Source organism: Ahaetulla prasina, chromosome 14, assembly GCF_028640845.1.
Source record: "Ahaetulla prasina isolate Xishuangbanna chromosome 14, ASM2864084v1, whole genome shotgun sequence".
In the NCBI taxonomy this organism is placed as follows: Eukaryota; Metazoa; Chordata; class Lepidosauria; order Squamata; family Colubridae; genus Ahaetulla; species Ahaetulla prasina.
This window is the reverse complement of record NC_080552.1, coordinates 19,296,547-19,318,985: the sequence shown is the minus strand read 5'-3', so window position 1 is coordinate 19,318,985 and position 22,439 is coordinate 19,296,547. Positions and strand designations below refer to the sequence as shown.

The window sequence follows — 22,439 nt, the reverse complement described above, 5'->3', positions numbered from 1 at the left end:
GATAGTTTGACAGTGTTGAGGGAATTAAGTATTTAGCAGAGTGATGGCATTTGGGGAAAAAACTGTCCTTGTGTCTAGTTGTTCTGGTGTGCAGTGCTCTATAGGGTCGTTTTGAGGGTAGGAGTTGAAACAGTTTATGTCCTGGATGTGAGGAATCTGTAAATATTTTCACAGCCCTTTTTTTGACTTATGCAGTATATAGGTCCCCCATGGAAGGCAGCTTGGTAGCTATTGTTTTTTCTGCAATTCTAATTTTCTTAGGACCGGTTTTCACACTTATAACCCATTGGTCATGGGATCAAAATTCTGGGGACTTGGCAATGACTCATATTTATGGCGGTCACGTGATCCCCTTTTGCCAAAAACGTTTGCAAAAAAGTGCCTCCTTCCACCCTGATTTTCTGGGATGATGGAATGACATTTTTTTAAAAAAAAAATAATTAGAATTGTTAGCATGCTGTCCATTGCAAATGTATTCTTTGGCATATCTAATGTTGCGAAATACACATTGCTTTTTCAAAAGAATGTTGAGAAAGCGATACAATATATATACACGAATATAAATAAATACCTTCTATTTATATTTATACAAATAGATACATTTGTAACTTTCAAAGAACTGCATCAAAAATATGCTGCTTGTTTTATTGTAATGCTTTTATTTAAAACAAAGTTATATATTTTTTAAAAAGATATCTATGAATAAATTACTGAGGTCCTGCAATTATTACTCAACAGGATACCAGTAAGGGTTATCTATGCAGTCATTTTTGTGATATTATTTGAGTACAATGCCAAAAAGTCTTATTTCAGGGTTCTAGTCTTTTTTTCTTTTTAAGTCAAATTGGTCAGCTCTGCCATTTTTTTTATTTTTTTATTTATTTTATTTGTCATAACAATATATATAAGCATCACACAAAAGATTATATAATGAGGAAATATAAGGAGGTATAAGCATATACATACATACATACATACATACATACATACATACATACATACATACATATATATATATATATATGAAGAAAAAAGAAAAGAAAGAAAAACAATAATGGTAGGCACGTTTGTGCTCTTATGCACGCCCCTTATGGTCCTCTTAGGAATGTGGTGAGGTCAATATTAGAAAGTTTTTGGTCAAAGCTTTTGGGATTATGGGAAGAGACCACAGAGTCAGGTAAAGTGTTCCAAGCACTGATGATTCTGTTACAGAAGTCATATTTTCTGCAATCTAGATTAAAGCGGTTGACATTAAGTTTAAATCTATTGGTTGCTCTTGTATTATTGCAATTAAAGAATAGAATAGAATAGAATAGAATTTTTATTGGCCAAGTGTGATTGGACACACGAGGAATCTGTCTTGGTGCATATGCTCTCAGTGTACATAAAAGAAAAGATACGTTCATCAAGGTACGACATTTACAACACAATTGATGATCAATATATCAATATAAATCATAAGGATTGCCAGCAACAAAGTTACAGTCATACAGTCATGAATGGAAAGAGATTGGTGATGGGAACTATGAGAAGATTAATAGTAGTGCAGATTCAGTAACTAGTCTGACAGTGTTGAGGGAATTATTTGTTTAGCAGAGTGATGGCGTTTGGGGAAAAAACTGTTCTTGTGTCTAGTTGTTCTGGTGTGCAGTGCTCTATAGCGTCGTTTTGAGGGTAGGAGTTGAAACAGTTTATGTCCAGCTGAAGCTGAAGTATTTAGATATTAGTATTATAGATAGATAGATATAGATAGATATTAGTATTGGATAAAAAAATTTATCCAATTTTTTAAATCTTCCACTAGTCATTCCACTGCTTTTTTTCAATTTTTTTTTTTTTTTGCATATCTCGTTCAATTACGACAAGACAGGATGAATTTCCCATATTTATTTTCGAATTCCTTGTCCCTAAATCCCAGTGAGGATAATTCTGCTTAGATCATAACATCCGTCCGTAACATCTGCGCCACTGTATGAATTTGCGCCCATACCTTTTGCTTTTAAAAGTCTCCTCTTGTTTTTCATCCTTCCTCGATCCTTGATATTCACTGATAAGGTTTTTGTTTTTTTTTAAATAATTTAACTGGTGCCACACATTAAAAGGACGTTCCTTTTAACGAGTGGCACATTAAAAGAAAACCCAGTTTTTCCCTTTGGGGAAAAAAAAAATTGCCCACTGCCCCACTGCCCACCTTTGCATCTTCATTTCCACCTCCTCAAAGGAGAGGGTTTTCTCCCATCCTTTGGGAATTCCCGCCCCACCCTGCTGGATCTCATCCAACCGAGCTTTAGAGCTGGTTCCTTTCCAGCTGGAGTTTATTTTTTCCCTGCAGGAAAAAAAAAAGAGAGAGAGAGAGAGAGAGAGAGAGAGGCTGTGCTTGGTATGACGGGGGTAACTTTCTGCGCAAGGAATGGATGTTGAGAGTCAGAGGGTTTTTTTTTTTAACGCTTTGTGTGCGAAAGAGGGGAGGGGGGAGGGAAGCACACATTCAGAGGGGGAGTTGGGGGAAAAAATAGACAGTGAGATCATCTAAGGACGGGGGTCCTTAGCTGGGGATTTGTTTTATCCTCCCTCCCCAAGAAGATACCCAGGGCCAGAACATTGTTGGGGAGAGGGTAATGTACCCCCCATCTCAAGCTACCTAGCAGCTAGAAGAGATTTCTACTGCGAATAACGGGGGGAGCTGGAAGACGCTGCTAGCTGAGCCAAACATCAGGTATTTATATACTCCCTGTCCATCCAAGCCTGACGTTACCCCCCCCACCCCTACCCTCTCCTTTGCATGGTCTTTGTCTCTCTCTCTCTCTCTCTCTCTCTCTCTCCATCCATCCTCATTCCCTCGTTCTCTCAGCAACAATGGCTGAGATTTTAATTCTGCACAAGAGAGCTATTGCTGAGTGGAGGCAAAGGACCAAAAATGGGGAAAGGCTGATGGGTTTTTCCGTTCTCTTTCCATGCAGTTAACTAGAGAGAGAAGCAAGCATGCTGGAGGTGTGTGTGTGTGTGTGATTTCTAACCCCACCATTTCAAAATAATGCAATAATAATCAGGCTCGACAACCTTGGGGTGCATTTTGAAACGAATGTTCCTTCTTTTTAAACCTCTCCCCACCCCAAAAAAGGAAACGGGGATCTCTCCCACTCTGCCGTCTTTGAAGACAGCAGAGAGAATCAGATCGAAAATTTAATTCTGATTGTGCCTTCGGAGGATTCAGGAGAAGGCTATTATTCTCTGACAGGAAGATGCATTCGGTGGTTTTTAAATAGCCCTGGCCAGCTTTCAAAGACAGCTCCTTTGAGATAGGGGTCCCTGCGATCTGAAAGCCTTGGGAATCTTGGAGTCTAAATCCACGAATGAATGATGTTGGGATGGGGGGGAATCTTCTCTTGCAAATTCCAGGGGAATCTCACAAAATCTTTCTGTTTGGGTTGAACCGGCCATCTAAAGATTCACCCAAAAAAATAAAAATAGAAACCCCTGGTAGAAACCCCTGTGAGAAATTCAGCTGGCTGGCTCCAGCGAGGAAGAGGTGGCTTCCTTCCCATGAGATAGGAAATAAACCATGTTTTCTCAGGAGGTAACACCAGAACAGGTCTGGCTGTTGGGTCTGCCCAACCAAACGGGATGCGGGAGGATACTCCTAAACAGTTGTGATGACAGCCTTTGTGCAGCAATTTGAACCACAAGGATAGATTTCTGAGGCCTCAAAGGAGAAAAAACCCCAAAATCCAACGTCTACGAACCTGTATTCTTCTATTTCTCCCAATTTTCAGTGGCAAATCTGTCTTCCATGCTGCAGGAATGAAAGAAAGCTTGGAGAAAACAGAGGCTGTGTTGTTGTTGTTTTTTAAAATAAAATTCAAATAAAGAGATTTGTAAACTGTGGAGCATTTGCTGATGCTCCAGCGCTTCGGAGGAGATCACGCATGATGTGCTCCAGACGTTTTCAAAGAGCTGGGAGCAGGGTGTGTTTGGGTGGGGAGGGGGGAATGGCTTGTCCCTCGGAGAAGGCATCTTCTTCTCCAGGAAGCATTTGAAGATGGATGTCAATCCCTCCTCTCACATCCCACCTCCTCCTCCTCTTCCTCCTCCTCCTCCTCTTCCTCCTGCAGGGTTGTCATCCGTTGACCCTCACCAAGATGGCGGCCGCTTCCTCCTCCTCTTGCAACGGAGAAGAAGACGAGAGCTTGAAAGGATGCGAGCTCTACGTTCAGAAGCACAACATCCAGCAGATCCTGAAAGAATGCATCGTGAACCTCTGCATCGCTAAACCCGACCGGCCGATGAAGTTCTTGCGGGAACATTTTGAGAAACTGGAAAAGGTAAGAAGAAAAAAAAAAAAGGAGGTTCTCAAACAAGAGGGATGCTGGGATGCTTGTGTTTAATTTTTTTTAAAAAAATTTTGTAAGAAGAAGAGAAAAGGTTTTCTGATCTTTAGAAGCGGCCTCCTAGGGAGTCGGAGCATAATTCAACTATAAGGGAGCTGTTTTCTAAGGCTGGTGGCAGGACCTAGGCCTGGGATGGCGAACCTATGGCACGCCTGGCGAAAGAGGCATGCAAAGCCATGTCGCCTGGCACACGTGGACTTGCCTGTTTGTCTTCTGGGTTTCTGGCGAGCTTACGCATGCGATGATCAGTTGTCCTTCACACGCACGGCAGTGCCAAAAACCGGTGTGCGCATGCGTGCCGGCCAGCTGATCGTTGGGTGCGCATGTGCGCTAGAACCCGGAAGTTCGGCTTTTCCAGAGCGCGGCCCTGACGAGCGTGTGCATGTGTAGCCTGTGCATGCGCAACAGCCAGGTGATCACTGACCTAGACCAACCCTAACTGGAGATACCAAAATTTGAATTACGGGCCTTTTGTAGGCAAGTTGAAATTGTCCTTACACTGTTCTAAAGCAGACTCTCTCTATATATCACCTCTATGGCTGACACTGATTGGCAGCACCTGTCCTGGATTTCAAAATAGTCATTCTAACTCTCGTGTCAGTGATTGAATTTAGGGTTGTAGGAGATGACCAGGCTGAGCTCAAGGGAGGAGTCAAGGGAGGATTTTAAACTGGGGTTTTAATAATATTTTAAATTTTTAAATGTTTTAATTATCGGCCGTATAGTAATAGTTCATTTTAATTTCTTTTAATTGTATATATTCTGTGTTTTTATTCTGGCTGTACACCGCCCTGAGTCCTTCGGGAGAAGGGCGGTATAGAAATTTAATAAAATAAATAAATAAATAAATAAATAAATGCATCCTAAGTCACGAGTCCATGCACACCTTGAATGCCTTTCCTATCACCCGCTCCTTTCCCTTGACTGTTAGTTGGCCAGATTCTTGTAGAAAGCTTCTGCTTGCAATGAATCTTTATACTTGTTTGAACTACCTGAATCTCCTGATTTCCCCGGCGCTCGACAAGGGTCTTTGGAATGCAAAATATGTGTTAATATGTATTAATATACTGATACAGTTAGTCCTCGCCTTACAACAGTTCACTTAGTGACCACATTGAAACAACAGCATTGAAAAAAGGGACTTATGATCATTTTTCACACTGGTGACCGTTGCAGCATCCCCACGGTCACGGGATTTACATCAGATGCTTGACAAATGATTCACCTTTATGACGGTTGCAATGTCCCAGCGTCGTGTGATCCCCTTTTGCGATCTTCTGACAAGCCAAGTCAGCCAGGTTCACTTAACCACCTGGTTACCACTTTAAGAACTGCAGTGATTCACTTAACAACCGTAAAAATGGGACAAAACTCGCTTCACAAATGTCTCACTTAGCAATAGAGATCTTGGGTCCAATTGTGGTCCTAAGTTGAGGACTACCTGTATCATGCTAATTATATAATGTTACAATGGGAGTGTTCCTTTGATTGGGGATAGTCTAGTTTCTGGATGGGGCCCTGTGTTTTGTTGCTTGGTTGTGCGTTACGCATTGCTTAATTTTAACTTGAACTTAATTTGTTAAGTTCTAACTCCATTTGAGCTCAACACTAGTTACGTTGCAAACAGGTGCTGCAGGATCTGGTTTATCTCTTCTTTCTATTGGAAAATGCTCGCCTGATTGGTAACCTATCTTTTACTTTATTGTAAATTGTTGTTTTCTTTGCTGTTCCACACTTAGTTTTTAGTAAAAATAACCATATTTATAATAGAATAGAATAGCATTTTTTATTGGCCAAGTGTGATTGGACACACAAGGAATTTGTCTTGGTGCAGATGCTCTCAGTGTACATAAAAGAAAAGATACGTTCATAAAAGAAAAGATAATGAGTGTGTTGATGTAATAGACCTCTATGTCTTAAAATGACAGCCAGATATAACCAACCAGTTAAAACATATCGTATTTTTCGGAGTATAAGACACTCCGGAGTATAAGACACACCTTAGTTTTTGGGGAGAAAAATAAGGGGGAAAAAAATTCTGTCTCTGCCTACCAGCATCCGTCTGTATTGATTTGGCTAGCGTCCTGTCAGTGTGTGAGAGAGTTGAGGACTGTTTGGAAACTGAAACAGTATTTGCTGTGTGAGCAACAAGAAAGGAGACAGCAAGGAGCCTGGGCGTGGCTTAGCTCTGCAGCTCTGAGTCTGTGCTGAGGTGTAAACTAGTCTGCTGTTCAAAACTGAAACTGAAACACTCCTCTCCTCTGCTTGTGTTTTGCTTGTATTTACTACCACATTGGAAAACCTGCTTTTGGTATTGTATATTTACTTCATGTGTTATATTATCTATAAAAAGTTATTGGATCCTGCTGAATCAGTTACTTGTATGTGCTTTCTGGATGTGATTGCTGCTGCAAACTCTGACACGTCCTTGCAACAAATAGCAAACAGCCAGGTCAGCTCCAGCGCATTATTGCAGCCTGATTTAGCACGAGCAGCTGATTGGCGGGTGGATCGGCCTCCCGGAATACCCCCAATCAGCTGTTCCAGGCTGCAGGGAACATCGCCGCCTCCGTGCCTCACGTTTTTGGCTATATTCGGTGTATTAAGACGCACCCAAATTTTCACCCTCTTTTAAGGTTAAAGTGCAACTTATACTCCAAAAACTACGGTAATTCGAGAAGCCGTAGGATGTAATTGTTGAACGGTTTGATTAAGACCCTGAACGTTCAACTGAGGAATATTTTCAGAGGGGGGGGGGGAAGGGGGACTTTGTGCCATACGAAATGTGGGAGGCACATTACGTGAATAATGTAAACCAGTGGCCCCCCCCAACTTTTGGGCACCAGGGACTGATTCTGTGGAGAGAGTTTTTTTTTCCTTGAACTGGAGTGGGAGTGGTTTCAGGTCCTACCTCCATCCCACGGCTGGGGCTTTGCTTGTCTCCGTGGCCCGGTTTGTGGCATGCTGTGGCCCGATGGAGGTCCATGGCTGGTGGGGGGGGTGTTGGAGACCCCGGACGTAAACAACAGAGGAAGTATGTCTATGGAGAGTCGTCTCAAATCCTGGTTACCCCGAAGGTGTTTTCTTTCAAAAGGCACTTGGACTTCCTTCTTTTGCGAGAAGAGGTTTCGCTCCTCATCCAAGAAGCTTCCTCAGTTCTGACTGAATGGTGGAGAATGGAAGAATTTATATCTGTCGTTAGCGCTCTCTCTGAGAGTCATTGAGGCCACTTGGAAAGTTAACTGTGCCCTCCAGGTGACGGCAAGGAATATAAATCCTTCCATTCTTCCCGGTTCAGTCGGAACTGAGGAAGCTTCTTGGATGAGAAGCGAAACGTCTCCTAGCAAAACCAGAAAGTCCAGCTGCCGTTTGAAAGAAAGGACCTTTGGGATAACAGAGGAAGCAGTTTCCAAAATGCCCAGCCTGAGCTGTTGGTCTAGCTTTTGAGGTTTGGAATCTATAGTATGTGTTTGATGTGGCAATAAGGCACCCGGCTAGAAAACAGGAGTTCTAGCCCCGTCTTAACCATGAAAGCCAGATGGGGGACTCTGGACCAATCACTAGGAGATGGTGAGTTTTAGTCCTGGCTTACAAATGAAAACTAGTTGGCTGACTTTGGACTAATAACTAGGAGATGGTGAATTGTAGTCCCACCTTAGCCCTGAAAGCCAACTAGGTGATACTGGGCCAATCACTAGGAGATGGTGAATTCTAGTCCCACCTTAGCTCTGAAAGCCAACTGGGTGACTCTGGGCCAATCACTAGGAGATGGTGAATTCTAGTCCCACCTTAGCCCTGAAAGGCAACTGGGTGACTCTGGGCCAATCACTAGGAGATGGTGAATTCTAGTCCCACCTTAGCCCTGAAAGCCAACTGGGTGACTCTGGGCCAATCACTAGGAGATGGTGAATTGTAGTCCCACCTTAGCCCTGAAAGCCAACTGGGTGACTCTGGGCCAATCACTAGGAGATGGTGAGTTCTAGTCCTGGTTTATAAATGAAAAATAGTTGGCTGACTTTGGACTAATCACTAGGAGACTGTGAATTCTAGTCCCACCTTAGCTATGAAAGCTGACTGGGTGACTTTGAGCCAACCACTTTCTCTCAGTCTAAGCCAACTCACAGGGTTATTACTGTGGGGAAAATAAGAGGAGCAAGGTGTGTTGGATATGTTTGCCCCTTCCCCTTGAGTTATTTTGCAAAAATAATACAAGCGATATACAAATAAATGAATAAAGCCAGCCTATGGGTTATTAGGCAGGCAGTGAGCTTCATTGTGACTTGACCTCCCATCTAAGAACCTTCGGCCAATCAAGCTCCAGGCCCATCTGGCTCCATTAGGAGCCTAGGGAGGTCGGTGGGAGGATGTCTTGGACGATGTGACCTCCAAAGGCAAGAACATCTGCCTGGAACATCACAAAAAGAACTGTACCCAAGACTCCAGAGTGTTATGGTAACTTGAGGATTGGACAAGCCAAGAAGTGGATTGGGTTCCGTTAGGCGGGGACGAACAAAACTCATAGGAGTCACTCTCCTCTGTCAAAGAGGATGAGGCCCAAGCTTGCCCATTCACATGGGCATCAGATTTAGTAGGAAGGGACCTTGTAGGTCATCTAGTCCAACCCCTCCCTGCCCAAGTAGGAGACCCTACACCATTACTGGTACAGATGGCGGTCCAGTCTCTTCTTCAAAGCTCCCACCACTTCTGAAGGCAACTTCTGTTCCATTAGTTGATTGCTTTCACAGTCAGAATTTCCCCCTTCCTCCCCCCTATTTCCTTGATCAGTTTCCATCCATTATTCCTTGTCTGGCCTTCAGGGGCCTTGGAAAACAGCTTGACCCCCACCCCTCCTCTCTGTGGCAGCCCCTCAAATATTGGAAGACTGCTATCCTGTCTCCCTTGGTCCATCTCTTCACTTAGACTAGCCATGCCCAGTTCCTCCAACTGTTCATCGTACGTTTTAGCCTCCAGTCCCCTAATCCTCTGGGTTGCTCTTCTCTGCACTCTTTCTAGAGTCTCAACTTCTTTTTTATAGTGTGGTAACCAAAACTGGATGCAGTACTCCAGGTGTGCATCTTTGCAATGCGTCATAATCACACTCTCCCTTTACCCCTCTTCCTCTGAGCCACTCTGCCAATCAGCCATTGGGCTGATCAATTTTTCCAGCAAGAATAGAACTGCACCAACCTGTTTTCGACCAAGTAGTTGTTCCTTGGGAGGGAAAACGTGCAGGGATCCTGCCCCTATTTTCATAGCTGAGGATTGTTTGGTGGGTGAGATTGTTGTAGGAAAGAAGCTGGAACTACCAGAAGTTAATTAAGCAATGGGTGAGGAATAGGTCCAGCCCAAAGTTTTTACTTTGCTTAGAGTTACATTCTTCTGATCTAGAGAGCCTAGGAGAGCCATAGTGGCGCAGTGGTTAGAGTGCAGTACTGGAGGCTACTTCTGCCGACTGCCGGCTGCCTGCAGTTTGGCAGTTCGAATCTCACCAGGCTCAAGGTTGACTCAGACTTCCATCCTTCCGAGGTGGGTCAAATGAGGACCCAGATTGTTGGGGGCAATAGGCTGACTCTATAAACCACTTAGAGAGGACTGTAAAGCGGTATATAAGTCTGCTGTAGCTTAGGAAGGAAGGAAGGAAAGAAGGAAGGAAGGAAGGAAGGAAATAGTGATGCAGTTGTTACAATGCAGTGTTGCAGGCTATCTCTGCCCAGGAGTTTGATCCTGAACGGCTCGAGGTTGATTCAGCCTTCCATCCTTTCGAGGTGGGTAAAATGGGGACCCAGATTGTTGGGGGCAATATGTTGACTCTATAAACCGCTTAGAGAGGGCTGTAAAGCACTGTAAAGTGGTATATAAGTCTGCTATAGCTTAGGAAGGAAGGAAGGAAGCAAGCAAGCAAGCAAGCCATAGTGGTGCAGTTGTTATGGCTTCAGGTCGACTCAGCCTTACATCCTCCGAGGTAGGTAAAATGAGGACCAGATTGTTGAGGGCCAGAGGCTGACTCTGTAAACCGCTTAGAGAGGGCTGTCAGGCAAAGTGCTATATAAGTGCTATTGCTGTTGCTATTTAGAGTTCAAAGCTGTAACCTGGATGACCGAGAATCTCTGTAGACACTTCCTTCTCTTCTTCTTTTGTTCCTCTTTATTTTATGCATGTGTTGCCACTCCCTGCGGGTCTCTATGTGTTCCTGGGAATGTCCAGTCTTGAAACTCAAACCTCCCAACATGAAAAAGAAAGGAAGATGTCGAAAACTAAGTCCAGGGAGGTTCCTGCCATGCCAAAGGAAGACAGTGAGAAAATGGTTGAGGGTTCCATGCAGGTCAGCGGAGCAGCTTATGGTGACCCAGAAAACACAGTCACGGGGTCCATGAACATCCAGGGCCCGGCCAGCAGCTACGCAGGGAAGTCCTTGACGGGCTCCATGCACTTCAAAGGAGGCAAGACGCTGGTGGGTTCCATGCATATCAAAGGACCAGCGGATAACATCTCAGGGGCATCGTTGACAGGTTCCATGAAGGTCAGAGGCCTGGCGAATGGTCTCTCAGCGCAGGAAACAGAAAGCGGTGTAAGTGTTCTGACCCAGGCTTCCCCAAATTATGAAACAGGCTCCTTGTCCCGACAAAAAAACCCTTTTAATTAAGTTACTGTGAATTCTTCTCATTCACCTTCAGCAAAGTCAGTCAAGGGTGAATTTACAGTCACAGACCTTATCTGGCTTGGAGAGCTGCCAGACCGAGATCTTCAAGACTTGGCAAGGGGTCACGAACCAAGTCATGAATTGTCTCCTGCAAACTCCCCTCCCCTTTCGCTCCTCTTTTATGCCCTCTGGGAGGGTCCCTTCATGGTCCCCCTGTGGCCTTACTCCCAAGTCGACCCTTGTTCTTTAGCTGTTCCCTTCGTCTGGCAACTCTGGACATGCACACACTGGGAACAGGCTCCAGCTGTTCGTCTGCCTCACTGATGTCTGACTCCGAAGGCAGCTGACAACTGTCAGACGGCCCTGGTCCCCACTCTGCCTCCGACGCAGAGCTCTCATCAGAGCCTTCCCCACACTGCAGGACTGGCCCAGGTTCCTCCCCAAACTCCTCACTATCCGAATCTGCTGCCAGCTCTTTTGGCTGCTGGCAGGCCACAACAGTAAGTTTGCTGAAACTGTGAGAAATCAATCAGAGGGGTTTGTCCTGGGCTCTTCTCATCTTGTTGGAAAACCCCCAAATACGGCCGTGTTGGCGAACCTTTTTGGCACCGAGTGCCGAAACGGGAGTGCGCGTGGCAGAGCACCAGAAACAGAACAAGCAGTTCCCCGGTGCAAATGGGTGGGCCGGGAAGCTGAACTTCCAGTTTCTGGTGTGCTCATGCGTGGCAGTCACCTGGTTTTCCGGTTTCTGGCACGCATGGGCGAGTGAAGACCAGGTGGCTGACATGTATCCGCACGCCAGACACCGGAAGCTTAGCTTCCCAGCACACGCGCCAGGGAGCTGTTCTTCTGGTTTCTGGTGCTCCCGGGCACAGCTGGCTGGTGCGCATGTGTGTGCAGGAGCCCAGAAGAGCAACAAGGGATGGCTGGTGTGCCCGGACAGATTGCCTCTGTGTGCCACTTCCGGCACGCGTGGCATAGGTTCGCCATCGCAGCCCTATGGCCTGTGTCCAGGTAGCCCTCGACTTAACGACCATAAAAATTCCATTGCTAAGTGAGACGGTTGTTAAGCGAGCTCTCTTTCTGAGTTTCTGCAACTAAGATCCTCGACGTCATGACCACAAGGGAGCCCAAAACTTCTGTGGTTAAGTGAGACATCGGTTTAAGCAAGCGTCGTCCCATTTCACAAACTTTCTGGTCCACAGTCGTTAAATGAATCACTGCAGAGGATAAACTAAGTAGGAACCCTGTTGTTAAGGGAATCCGGCTTCCCCATTGACTTGTCAAAAGGTCTCAAAAGGGGGATCACGTGACCTTGGGACACAGCAACGGTCATAAATATGAACCAGTTGCTAAGCATCTGAATTTCGATCACACGATTATGGGGATCAGTGGTGGGTCGCTACCGGTTCGCCTTGGTTCGGGCGAACTGGTAGCGGCGGTGGCGGGAAGCTGCGTCCACCCGCCCGGACGCCTCTGCACATGCGCAGAAGTGTTGTGCGTGCGTGGAAGCACGAGTGTGCCCACGAGCGAACCGGTAGCGGCGGGATTTGAAACCCGATGGGCATGCGACAGAGTTGGAAGTGTGAAAAAAAGGTCATGAGTCCCATTTTTCAGTGCCAGTTGTAACTTTTGAACGGTCACTAAAATGAACTGTTGTAAGTCGAGGACGACCTCTATCCAACTCAGAAAGCGAGCTAGATATTCTTGCCTTCGACACAACCCCACTTGAACACAGCTGGTGGGATTAGTTCAGTGTGTCCATTGCACCCAGGAACTGGAGCAAACCTTGGGTAAATTAATCCCAGGAACACGTCCAATGGGAATGAGATTGTAGCTAAGATATATGACCTGAGTCCACCCATGGTCATGTGGTTTGATTCTTCAGAGTTTGGGTGACACCAACCATTGTGTTATCTAAGCCAGGGGTCTCCAACCTTGGTAACTTTAAGGCTTGTGGAGTTCTTTTCTTTAATTAGTCTAAATCAGGGGTCTCCAACCTTGGTCACTTTAAGACTTGTGGACTTAAACTCCCAGAGTTCCTCAGCCAGCAAAGCTGGCTGAGAAACTCTGGGAGTTGAAGTCCACAAACCTTAAAGTTACTAAGGTTGGAGACCCCTGATAGAATAGAATAGAATAGAATTTTTTTATTGGCCAAGTGTGATTGGACACACAAGGAATTTGTCTTGGTGCATATGCTCTCAGTGTACATAAAAGAAAAGATACGTTCATCAAGGTACAACATTTACAACACAATTGATGGTCAATATATCAATATAAATCATAAGGATTGCCAGCAACAAGTTATAGTCATACAGTCATAAATGGAAAGAGATTGGTGATGGGAACTATGAGAACATTAATAGTAGTACAGATTCAGTAAATAGTTTGACAGTGTTGATGGAATTATTTGTTTAGCAGAGTGATGGTCTTTGGGAAAAAACTGTTCTTGTGTCTAGTTGTTCTGGTGTGCAGTGCTCTATAGCGTCATTTTGAAGGTAGGAGTTGAAACAGTTTATGTCCAGGATGCGAGGGTTCTGTAGATATTTTCATGATCTAAGCTATGGTTGATGGTTGTATGTTGTTGTGTAACTGCAACTAATGTTGGTCAATTGAGCAAACCACAGACGAACTAGCGACGGCTTAGCATAGAATATGAATCTTTGTAGAACCTTAGGCTATGAGTTAAGGTCTTCCTCCACGTTTGGTCTCCACAGCCTCTAATTGCCAATATTTTCTTGCTTAGTTAAGATGGTGAGATGGTTGAAGCTCCTGTAGGGCTTCCCACACCTTGAATCTCTGCTCAATCCCAAGGCCATCTTGGCGCTCAGCAGCACCAGCAGGATTTAGTTTGGTCCAAGCACGTTCCAGGAGTGGAAGTTCATCCCCCGTCACATCCGTTCCTTGTGAATGACAGATGTCATTCATTCCCGCAGAGACCCGGGATGTCATGGCAACAGTGTGTGAGTCGCTCTCTTTCTCTCTGCGTTTGTGAAGGATGGGGGACATTCCATCGGCAGGGAATTTTCTGGAAAGATTTGCAAGAATCCACGTTTGAGAAGTGGCCTTTTCGAAGGGCCGCTTTCGGAAAAGGTTTTATTTATTATTCCTTTCCCCCGAGACTCGATATGGGAATTTAGGGGTGAGGATGAAGGCGTGTGTTATCTGTGATGGCAAAAGGTATGTGTATGTGTGTGTATGTAGGCTAAGATGCTGAGCTTGTCGATCGAAAGGTTGGCAGTTCAGCGGTTCGAATCCCTGGTGCTGCGGAACGGGATGAGCTCCCGTAACTTGTCCCAGCTTCTGCCAACCTAGCAGTTCGAAAGCAGGTAAAAAAAATGCAAATAGAAAAATAGGGACCACCTTTGGTGGGAAGGGAACAGCGTTCCGTGCGCCTTTGGTGTTGAGTCATGCCGGCCACATGACCACGGAGACGTCTTCGGACAGTGCTGGCTTTTCGGCTTTGAAATGGAGATGAGCAGCGCCCCCTAGAGTCAGGAACGACTAGCACACATGTGCGAGGGGGACCTTTGCCTTTACTTTTTCACGTGTTTAAAGTCCTAAGGAATGTTCCTTTTATTATTATTATTTTTTTACAAGCTGTTCTGTGGATCCTGGTGTATACTTGAGACTTATGGGCTTGAAACATTCGAGAGAGGAAGCTCTGATGCCTAGCAGTGAATTAGCAATGCATAGAAATGCTAGCCTGTCTCTTATTTGCACCAGCTGACTTTTGGAGCTCTGTGGCAGCGATGCTCTTATAAAGACACGGACGGAAGAGAAACTATATGGTAACTTGCTTCTGTTTCTATTTCCCATCTGGAGTGGGGTGGCGGTTGAAGAAGACCTAGCTAACGGTTAATTGTGGTGCAGCTTCTAGAACCTTTCTCCTTCCCTTCCTGAAGGATGCCCTCGGTGTTATTTCACCGGTACCTTGTTAAGAGCCATTGATTCCCCCCCCATCCCCCGTTTGAATATTTTGATTTCCAGCTTTTCAAATGCTCTTCCAGAAGCTGAGGTTGGAAGCTCATCCGTCTCATTCTTGTTATCAGGGGAGGATCTTTGCAAAGTGTGTTTGGAATCCAAGAGCGTGTGTGTGTGTGTGGGGGGGGCGGTAGGTGGGTTAGGAGCTGGGGATATCAGTTGATCGCCGAACGGAGGGAAGGATATTAGCAAAATAAATAAATAAATAAATAAGAAGAAGAAGAAGGAGAGTCCGTGACGGTCTTTACAAGGCACTTTCGGTTGTGTAAGGGAAGATTTTTGAGAATTTGAGGTCCAAGTATTTATGACCCGTCTCTATCCAAATATTACCGAGCCGGAGGCGAACTCTGCGGTATTTTTCCACCTGGGAAACCTCCTCTTATGCAGGATAGAGAGATTTTGTTTTTTTCCTGGCTTCTCAGCTTCAGAGAGCTTGATTTCTGGATCATGGACCCAAGCCAGCTGAATTCCCAACTATCCTGTCTTTCCGACGATGACGGAGCTGCCTCGATGGGCGGGGGAGAAGAGGGGGAATGTTCGATGAAGATGAGGAGGTGTGTTGCCATTTGGCACTTGCACGGTTTGGGATGAGCAAGGCCCCCCCCTCCCCCCACAGAGGAAAAAAATCAGGCGGCTCTGAGTTTTCCTCTCCCTCTGCTCTGCTGTGGTTTCTGGAAACATGGTCGATGTGGCAGGTCAGCGATCCTTAACTGCAATGATAAAGGTATGGCTTTCCCCGCTCCTTCCCCAGGAAGGATGCTCTATAGTGTCTCATACACTCCTGGACTTTTTAGAGAGAGAGAGAGAGAGAGAGAGAGTGTCGTTGTGTGGCTAAGTGTGCGAGGCTGTCATTGGTGGATTCGTAACAACGGTGTGCTGAGATTTGTGCATCTCACAACTTTTCTGCTGTGCGAGAGGCTCCTAGTTTTGGACTTTGGTGTTTTTGGGAGGGTTTGGGAAGGCCTTGAGGGTTTTCAACGGGGACGGTTTGAGCTGGCTTTCTCGTTGGAAGGGCTTTCGGTTTATGATGGCTTTTCGGTTCAGCCCAGTGGTGGGATTCAAGTAATTTAACAACCGGTTCTTTGCCCTAATGATTTCTTCCAACAGCCAGTTTGCCAAACTGCTCAGAAAGTTGACAAGCGGTTCTCTCGAAGTGGTGCGAACGGACTGAATCCCACCTCTTTCTCTCTGGCTTCTTTTGGATTGCCCCATATGTAATTCCCAGAAGAGAATTGTAGACTCATAGAATGATGGCGTTGGGAAAATAGAATAGAATAGAATAGAATAGAATTTTTATTGGCCAAGTATGATTGGACACATGAGGAATTTGTCTTGGTGCATATGCTCTCAGTGTACATGAATAGAATAGAATAGAATAGAATAGAATAGAATAGAATAGAATAGAATAGAATAGAATTTTATTGGCCAAGTGTGATTGGACGCACAAGGAATTTGTCTTGGTGCATACGCTCTCAGTGTACATAAAAGAAAAAATACCTTCATCAAGGTACAACATTTACAACACAAATGATGGTCATAGGGTACAATTTAACACTTAATGATACAACACTTAATGATAAGCATAGGGTACAAATAAGCAATCAAATAAGCAATAATAATAATATAAACAAGCAATAATAATAATTTTATAATATTGCTTATTTAATAAAAATAAGCAATAATAATAATAATAAGCAATCAAACAAATAAGCAATAAGAACATTGAAGATAGATTCACAGGGCTGGAAGAGATCTCAGAGGTCTTCTAGTCTTCAACCAACCTGTTCAAGGCAGGAGAACTTATTCCAGCCCTGGTCAAATGATTGTCCAGTCTGTTTTGGACACAACTCCTGGAAGGCAAGCTAGTTGTTCTTCATTGTTCTCTCTCTCTCCCTCAGAAAATTTCTCCGTGCTTCTAGGTTGGGTGTCTCCTTAACTGGCTTCCAACCATTATTTCCGGTCCTTCCCTCTGGTGCTTGGGAGAATAAGTCAACACCATCTTCTTTGGGACAGCCCTTCAAGTATTGGAAGACCGTTCTCATGTCATGTCCCCCCCACCACAGTCCTTCTCTTCGATAAGTTAGGCAAACCTAGCTCCCTCAACCGTCCCTCATACAAGTTACAGTAGTGGCCAAAATTGTGGAAACCTTTTGAGAAAAATGTATTTTCTAAAACTAGCTGATAACACCACTTTTTTTGGGAGTAGTACAGAGTACTACTAGTACAGAGTACAGTAGTACAGAGTACTAGTACCGTAGTACAGAGTTCAGCAGATTCTGACCAGCTCTGGAGAACCGGTAGCAGAAATTTTGAGTGGTTTGGAGAACCGGTAGTAAAAATTCTGACTGGCTCCATCCCCATCTATTCTCTGCCCCCCAAGTCCCAGCTGATCGGAAGGAAATGGGGATTTTTGCAGTAACCTTCCCCTGGAGTGGGGAGGGAATGGAGATTTTACAGTATCCTTCCCCTGCCACACCCACCTACTCATGGTAGGATTTAGCTAAAGGGGGTGGAAGAATATAGAATAACAGAGTTGGAAGGGACCTTGGAGGTCTTCTAGTCCAACCCTCTGCTTAGTCAGGAAACCCTACGCCACTTCAGACAAATGGTTATCCAACCTCTTCTTAAAAACTTCCAGCGTTGGAGCATGCACAACTTCTGGTGGCAATTTGTCCCACTGATTAATTGTTCTCATTGTCAGGAAAATTTAAAGGAGAATGTCCAATGGGAGGGAAGAATTCTGTCCTCTTATCTTTCCTTTGGGATTAACTGGAAAATCCTTTGGGATTAACTGGACTGGCCTGATTTTAAATTTTAAATTTTTAATTAAATTTTGATGGGTTTTAAATTTTTGTAATTCTTATGGGGCGTAATGTTATTTTAAATTTTCTGGCAAATTAGAATCAGTTTTTTAAGGGTTGTTTTAATTATTGTGTATGTTTCTGTTTGTATTTTATTTGCCTGTTCACCGCCCTGAGTCCTTCGGGAGAAGGGCGGTATACAAATTAAAGCATTATTATTATTATTATTATTATTATTATTATTATTATTATTATTATTATTATTATTATTATTATTATTATTATTAAAAATAGGAAGTTGGGGGGGTGGAGTTTCTGATGTGCTAATCAAGATCATTCGTGCGTACTTATTTTGGTCCTCTTCTTTCTAAGCGTCGGACCAACACCTAGGAGAATTTCGCCAAAAGAATATCTCTCAGAAGATAGTCCCGTGCCAGTGAATTTAGTGAGTAGTGGAAAATGTGGAAAGGTCTTGCATAGCAATCGTAAGATATCTTTGAGGGCTTCTTGTGGGGTGCCTCACCCTTGGGAAAAAGGATGGTCTGAATTTAAGAATTTAGAATCTAGAATTACCTGGTGCTGAGCTTGTCGATCGAAAGGTCGGCAGTTCAGCGGTTCGAATCCCTAGTGTCGCGTGACGGGGTGAGCTCCCGTGACTTGTCTCAGCTTCTGCCAACCTAGCAGTTCGAAAGCACGTAAAAAATGCAAGTAGAAAAATAGGGACCGCCTTTGGTGGGAAGGGAACAGCGTTCCGTGAGCCTTTGGCATTGAGTCATGCCAGCCACATGACCACGGAGACGTCTTCAGACAGTGCTGGCTCTTCGGCTTTGAAACAGAGATGAGCAGCGCCCCCTAGAGTTGGGAACAACTAGCACATATATGCGAGAGGAACCTTTACCTTTAGAATTATCTAGTACCCATTTTGGAGAACATTCCATGGGGAAAAAACAACTCTGGTCTATTAACGTCCTTTTTTTTTTTTCAAGAGACGATTATAAAAATTGTTGCTAATAACTTTGAACATGGTTGGTTCTTGCTGAGTTTTGGGAAGGTGCCACTGCATTAAGAAGCAGCTTAAGGTGCTTCTCTTAATTTCTCTCGTTACCTCGGATGAGCAAACCATAAGTCATTTCCTGACTCCCTACAACCAGCTGATTAAGATGATAATTAACCACATATCCGGACCACTGATATCCGATCTGTTTCCTCCTCCACAGCCTTCTATTTAGTAGACACATTTCCCAAATTATCTCCTCACCGTAATATGAGAGCAGTCAAAGCCTTGGGAGGGATTTGACACGACCACACATGGCACCACAGTACATTTGTGAAGCCCAGTTTGGTGCTGTGCCGTGTTGGTTGTTCCCAAAAAACTTTGGGTGGTGGCAGGTGGTGGCAGGTGGCAAAATGGCAGGTGGTGGGAATGGATGGATGGATGAAGGGACAAACATCTCCCCATCTATTCTTCTGCAATGTTTTGGTATTTGTGGGACACCTCGTTGTTCCTCCATCAAAAAACTGTGTGAAAAGCAAAATGGCAGCTGATGGGATAGAAGGTTGGTTGGTTGGTTGGATGGATGGATAGATGGATGGATGAATGAACGGACAAAAATCTCCCATATATTTTTCTGCAGTCTTTTGATATTTGTGGGACATCTTTTTGCTCCTCCATCAAAAAACTGTGTGAAAAGCAAAATGGCAGCTGGTGGGATAGAAGGATGGATGGATGGATGGATGTTCAAACATCTCCCCATCTATTCTTCTGCAGTGTTTTGATATTTGAGGGACACCTCGTTGTTCCCCATCAAAAAACTGTATGAGAAGCAAAATGGCAGCTGGTGGGATAGAAGGTTGGTTGGTTGGTTGGTTGGATGGATGGATGGATGAATGGACAAACATCTCCCATATATTTTTCTGCAGTCTTTTGATATTTGTGGGACATCTTTTTGTTCCTCCACCAAAAAACTGGTGGGATAGATGGATGGGTGGATGGATGGATGGATGGATGGATGGATGTTCAAACATCTCCCCATCTATTCTTCTGCAGTGTTTTGGTATTTGTGGGACACTTCGTTGTTCCTCATCAAAAAAACTGTGTGAAAAACAAAATGGTAGGTAGTGTGATAGAAGGATGGATGGATGGGTGGGTGGGTGGATGGATGGATGGATAGACAAACATCTCCCCATCTATTCTTCTGTAGTGTTTTGGTATTTGTGGGGCAGCTCGCGTGTGAAGATCCTGTAAAAATCTCCAAAAATAATAATTTACAGTGTCTATATGTTTTGGGAGTTTGCAATTCAAAGAAACTCCCCAGGAGGTCCAATCTGAGTTTTTCTCTGTAGAGACTTCACGAGATAAGAATTCAGTGGCTGTTTAAAACTTTTTAAAGCTCCATCATTGGATTTTTGCCCAATGCAAATTGTCTTCTAAATAGTCTCCTTTGTTCCAGCTACAATATATAAAGACTGACTTGGCTAAAGCTTTGTTTCAGAAGAACTGGAAATGAAGGTGGGAGGGAACGATGTATAGGTAGGTAGTCCTTGACTTACGGCCGATTTGTTTAGCGACCGTTTGACGTCACAACGACACTGAAAAACGAGACTTATGACTTGGTCCTTGCACTTAGGACTGCAGTGATCAAAAGCTTGTTAACAGGCATGTGTTTACATTGTACAGTGTTGCTCTGCTACCATATGATTCACTTAACGACTGCAGTGACTTGTTTAACAACTGTGGGGAAAACGGGTCACAAAATCGGGTGCAACTAAGTCAACAGTTGCCTTGCAGAGCAATGGGAAATTCTGATTCCCCACTGGGGTTGTAAGTCAAGGATGCCGGCGTGAACTTTATGGCTTTATGGCCAAAAAAGAACCAAATCCCTCTGGCTTTCTTTCGTCTTCGCAGGAAGAAAGCAAACAGATCCAGGCTTGGCAGAAATCCAGCTCTCAGTCAGATTCTCATGACGATGAAGTTTCTCCCCCGCCGCCCAACCCGGTGGTCAAAGCCCGACATCGAAGGGGAGGGGTCAGTGCTGAGGTCTACACAGAAGAAGACGCGGTGTCTTATGTCCGGAAGGTAATACTATCTTGTTATCCTTGGACGGTTGTTGTAAATGATGCATGCAAATTGTGTTTCAGGAGACATCAAAAGCTAATTGGGCGTAGTGTTAAAAGTTCTGGTCTGGGAAGCAGGAGATGTGAATTCTAGTTCTGTCTCGGGCGTGAAAACCACTGAGTGACTTTGGACCAGTCACCAGGAGATGGTGAATTCTAGTTCTGCCTTAGATAGGAAAGCCAGTGGGTGACTTTGGGCCAGTAATTAGGAGATGGTGAATTCTAGTTCTGCCTTAGGTAGGAAAGCCAGTGGGTGACTTTGGGCCAATCACCAGGAGACGGTGAATTCTAGTTCTGCCTTAGGCAGGAAAGCCAGTGGGTGACTTTGGGCCAATCACCAGGAGACGGTGAATTCTAGTTCTGCCTTAGGCAGGAAAGCCAGTGGGTGACTTTGGGCCGATCACCAGGAGACGGTGAATTCTAGTTCTGCCTTAGGCAGGAAAGCCAGTGGGTGACTTTGGGCCAGTCACCAGGAGACGGTGAGTTCTAGTCCCACCTTCGCCATGAAAGTCAGCAGGATGACTTTGGGCCGATCACCAGGAGCTGGTGAATTCTAGTTTTGTCTTAGTCATGAAAGCCAGTGGGAGACTTTGGGCCAATCACCAGGAGACGGTGAGCTCTAGTCCCACTTTAGGCATGAAGCCATCTGCTTGACCTTGAGCCAGTCATTCTCTCTCTGCCCTAGAAAGGAGGCAATGGCAAATGACTCCTGAATAAACCATACCAAGAAAACTTTAGGGTCTTTCCCAGGTAGTCTCCAGGCCCAGGAATCCAAAACTGTCTTGATGTTCATACATCAAAAGACAGACTTTATTTAGGAAAGCAGAATGTTCTTATGGATCGGGGACCTGCGTTAGCCTTTCTGAGTGGTGGGCTGTGATTTTATCAATTTGTGTTTTTATATATAAAAAAATAAAGTACCCAGGTTGTCTCCCCAAGAAAGCTTGGTCAGGTCCCAAAAAATAGCCATTATTCTCAGGAGGATTTTATGGATGGGATTCTGTCATGTTCACTCCTGATTTTGTTTTTAATATCGAATCAAATCTGTATTCAGTCCCAGCATTTCAGTGAAAGTCAACCTGGCAACCACCCAACGTTCAGAACCAAGTTCAATAATGAATGCATCACGCTGCTTAAGATGCACTTGAAGAAATAATATTTAAGTTCAGCCAGATGCTGAATTATTTGCTATTTGGCCTTTTTTAAAACAACAACAACAACACACACACACACACATTCCCATTAGATGCTCCTTACAAGCTAATTCTGATTTGCTTCTGGCCTGCCCCGTTTGGTTCAATTCGGTTAGAAGAAATCTGGATCAGTTAATTCAGCATTTTCTAGATGGTGTTTGATGCTCGAAGGCACCGTTGTCTTTTATGTCAGTTTAAGCAGTTTCACAATTCTCTCAGAAAGTTGTATCGAAGCCGTTTCTGGGAGCTTAACTCAGGTCTGGAATTATGGAGTTGCTTTGCGATTGCTTTTCTTTGATTAGTCTAAATCAGAGGTCTC

General features: G+C 44.5%; 1 protein-coding gene across 3 annotated transcripts in view; it reads left to right on the top strand.

Moving 5' to 3' along the window:
* Positions 1-22,439, top strand: part of PRKAR1B (protein kinase cAMP-dependent type I regulatory subunit beta) — a 100,629-nt gene that overhangs the window by 2,306 nt on the left and 75,884 nt on the right. Inside the window, exons 1-3 of one of the 3 annotated variants that reach the window (XM_058157814.1) lie at positions 1,071-2,716; positions 4,113-4,322; positions 20,719-20,889. In XM_058157814.1, the coding sequence (XP_058013797.1) occupies positions 4,140-4,322; positions 20,719-20,889 (354 nt within the window). In that variant the 5' untranslated portion in view covers positions 1,071-2,716; positions 4,113-4,139. Of the gene's footprint in view, positions 1-1,070; positions 2,717-4,112; positions 4,323-14,787; positions 15,737-20,718; positions 20,890-22,439 lie in introns of those variants that run through there. The other 2 variants (XM_058157815.1, XM_058157816.1) reach the window with 2 other exon arrangements.